The 3,898-nt window shown below is 47.6% G+C and overlaps 1 protein-coding gene across 3 annotated transcripts in view; it reads left to right on the forward strand.

The window, feature by feature from the left end:
• Positions 1-3,898, forward strand: part of HDC (histidine decarboxylase) — a 22,915-nt gene that overhangs the window by 3,578 nt on the left and 15,439 nt on the right. For all 3 annotated transcript variants that reach the window (XM_007455535.1, XM_007455536.1, XM_007455534.1), the window contains 2 exons: positions 2,636-2,749; positions 3,710-3,832. In XM_007455535.1, the coding sequence (XP_007455597.1) occupies positions 2,636-2,749; positions 3,710-3,832 (237 nt within the window). The remainder of the gene's footprint in view (positions 1-2,635; positions 2,750-3,709; positions 3,833-3,898) is intronic.

Raw genomic sequence — 3,898 nt, forward strand, 5'->3', positions numbered from 1 at the left:
AGTTGGGCCAGGTGCCCCTGCTGAAAGAGCACCATCCTCCTCTCATGGAAGGGCTGCCTTTTATCGTGCTCCACACCACCTGCCAGGCACTGTACTAGCCACATGGTAGACTGGCTTGTTTTATCCCCAAATGACCTTACGATCCATGTTTTATGAAGAAACTGAGGCTCAGAGAAGTTAGTTGTCTTCCCAGAGTCACAGGTCTCCCTGCTTGGGGCACTGGTGTCATGAACCACGTGTGTCCAGCAGCTCTTCCCCAGGATGACTTGATATTTGCTCCCATCATCCCCAAAGAGCTTTGGACTTAGATGTGACAGAAATACACCTGGAGGCGGGGGTGAGATATTTCTGTTTTCTTTGAAACACAGACAGAAATTGATGGCAAGTTTGTACAAAGCCAAATATTCATCTCTCTGACCATTCAGCCTATTTCCTAAGCATATTTAGAAAATTTTGGTATCAGTAAAACTCTACCAGGGAGGCTAGCTCCCCGATAAGATTATCTCATGGATTTCATTCTGTAAAATGTATTCTGTGGAGGGGCCAACCGTAATTTGGTAGTGAGACTGAAAGCAGCTGTCAGAAGAGATGGAAATGAGCTGATTCATTTGACTGAAAGAAATTCCAGCAGTTGCTGGGGGTACGGTTAAAGAGGCTCATTTCTGGACCAGGAGGTCTGTCTGTTTTGATAAGCATTCCTCTGGCTTATCTTATCTTATGTATCTTATTAGAACAGACAATTGCCTCTTGATAGGGCCAGGAGGTGGAAGTCTTTCTCCGGGGTTTCCAAAATACTGTCACTAATCACATCAGTAATGAAGACCCAATCTTTCATCTCATCTCTCAGGCTGCACCAGCCTCTGAGAGTTGGCCTGAAAGCCGTTGGCCCTTTGCTTTCTCATTAGGGTCAGCGCCTCCTTTAAAACTGGATTAATTTCCCCCTCCATGCCTCCTCCTAGACACAAGGAGAAGAAAAACTGTCTTTTTGCTTTAATTCCAACCCTGGTTAGAGAAACCCCACCTACTCTTAGTGAGGGAGGGAGAGGAGAGCAAGGGGAGAAGGCAGGGTGCCACCCTGCTTAGGTGCTGGGCTCCAGAGTCAGGCAGCCCTGGGTTTCTGACATCTGTCCCTATGAGGTATATGTGATCATGGGGATGCTGTCTCCCTCCACCAGCCCCAACTGTTATCTGTAAAACAGGGATAACGTTAGAACCTACCTAATAGGAGTGCTGTGAGAATTAAACAAGATAAAGCATAGAAAGTGGAAGATATTGTCATTACCTATGACGCCATCTGCCTGGTGAAGGTTGGAGGACGAGGTCTCATTATCTAAGAGTCAAGTCAGGGTACGTGATATGTCCATCACCATGTGTTAACATTAGTGCTTTACATTTTACAAATTTCCTCCCAGGCTGATCCACACAACAACCCCAGGAGACAGGATTTATTTTATGATGAGAAACTGAGGTTGAGAGAGGTACAGGGGAGGATCCTGGTTTTATGAGGTGGGAATTGGATGAAAAATTTCGGACCCACCCCCTTAAGAAAAAAAATTATAGGACTGGAACCTGTGTCCTTGGGCTTAAATCTTATGCTCCTTCTACCATAGACACTGTCCAGGGCACCGTCCTTGCTCTTAAAGGGTTAAAGGGATTTGGGTACACGAAATAACTCGATAATACACTAAAATGTTATCTCATGAGTTCTCAGTAGCGTGAAACATCTCGAATGAGAACATTCCATGGGCTCGGGGAAAGGGATCAAAGGCAGATGGGGACCTGGGGAAGGGTTCGTGGAGGAAATGAATATTTAGTGGCTTTCTAAGAGTTAGCAGATTTTGGAAGGTCCCGTCTGTATGAGAAGTGCCTTCCTGTCAGGGGACACAGCTTTGCTCAAAGACGTGAACGCGGATATGAACAGGGTATGATCGTAGAACAGTGAGATGAAGCCAGATTAGATAATCAGTGAGGCCAATGAGCCACCGAAAATGTTTCTGAGAGCAGTTGTAGGAGGCCCTTCCTGTCCACGGGCCCCTCCTTTCGTCCGGTTGATCTAACTGTGGGCTCAAGGGTTAACCTGGAGACAGTTTCCCACGCCCTTGGGCTGGTACTTCTGTCTTCTAGTCTCCTCTCTCCATCCCCACTGGGAAGCTAAGGACAGCTTTGAACCCAGGCACACTGGCCCTCTGCAAGAGTGCATGCCCAAAGAGCTCTGGATACTTTTTGCAAGAGACTGGATGAGACAACAACCTGCTCTTCCAGAGCTCACAGTCTCCCCTTCCTCTTATTACTGGGTAGGAGCAGTGAGGGGCGTAAGCTTTGGAGACTAATGCAAACACTACCCAGAATCCACAGCTCTAATTCCCATAGCAGTTTTCATCTTGCATATTCCCTTCTGGTCTCTGCGTGTGTGCAAAGCTCCACTGATGAACTAGCTCAGAATATGAGAAACGTGGGTGGCAAGAACACTCTGACTATGCCTTATTTTTATGGATTTGTGTCACTTGTTGGTTGTCTTAAAAGTGTCAGCCAGTCTCTAGAGTGGGTGCTGCCCCTTGCCAGGGAGGGTCTCTTGAAGAGGATAAGCCTCCAGTAGCTGCCCCTGGTGCCACCCGTGTACATGCTCTGCTTCCAGGTGGTACACTGGCAAAGCCCCCATATGCACGCCTACTACCCAGCTCTCACCTCTTGGCCATCACTGCTGGGAGACATGCTGGCTGATGCCATCAACTGCTTGGGATTTACCTGGGTGAGTAACCATGGCTGCAGCTATAACCAGTGGAAGAGGGGACATGGCAGGAAGTGAAATCCTGTGGCAGACATATTTTGTCCGGATCTCTGAACAGGGTTTCAAGTTAAATATTAACAATGGCTACATTACTTGAGCTTAAGCTTTATAAAAATGATCTCATCTTATTCTTTAACCCTGTGAAATTATGAGTAGTGGCCCCATTTTGTAGGGGTGAATTAAGAAATGAAGGCTTAAGTAATTTATCTCCCCAAGACCACATAGTTCATTGAGACAGAGATGAGATTTGGACAAAGATCTGGTTATTGCCACAATTTGTTACACTCTCTAAACACTTTGGTGCCTGTGGGTACAACCTTCCCCTTGCTCTTGTCTTTGAGGGGTTAGGGATATGCCCTAAGGCTTCCCTTAATAACCCCTTAAGCACCAATCAGCTTTAAATTGTGCCACAAGCCTCCTAGAACAGCTCTGTATTTTAAGCCTGAACTGTTATAGGATGTATGTGTGTGTGTGTGTGTGTGTGTGTGTGTGTGTGTGTGTGTAGGGGTGGGCGGGTGGAGTGGGTTGGAAGCTGGGAGACTTGCTATCTTTTCCGGGAGGAAGTGCTTTCTTTCTTAGTCTTAAAACTTCCCCCTGGCCTTTAGAATGCTTTTCAGCTGGGTATTTTAGGGACTTTGGGGGCCAAATGGAAGCAATCATTTCTAGGGCTGTTTTTCCATCAGGCCTTGGAGTCAAAGGAGAATCCACCTCATTGAGGATGGCATGAACAAAAGCCCCACATTCTTTCCCCTTTCTGGTTTGGCAGAGGATGAAGGCACCACAAGACCTAAAAGTGACGCCTTCTCCAGGGACAAGACAGGCCTGGGGAGGGTCAAGGCAGAGACGGATGTGTTTCTGGGGCTGGTGGGGACATCTTGGTGCCCTGGGGCAATCCAGATGACATTGCTTTCCCTCTTTCAGGCTTCCAGCCCTGTGTGCACGGAACTGGAGATGAATGTCATGGACTGGCTGGCAAAAATGCTGGGACTTCCAGAGCACTTCCTGCACCACCACCCTGGCAGCCAGGGGGGAGGCGTCTTGCAGGTGCCTCCATTGGCAAAGCTCCTCCTAGCATAGACTAAGTAGGGAAATATAAGCCAAACCTACCCG

The sequence above is a fragment of the Lipotes vexillifer genome, unplaced genomic scaffold (genome assembly GCF_000442215.2).
Source record: "Lipotes vexillifer unplaced genomic scaffold, Lipotes_vexillifer_v1.1 scaffold24, whole genome shotgun sequence".
NCBI classification, from domain to species: domain Eukaryota; kingdom Metazoa; phylum Chordata; class Mammalia; order Artiodactyla; family Lipotidae; genus Lipotes; species Lipotes vexillifer.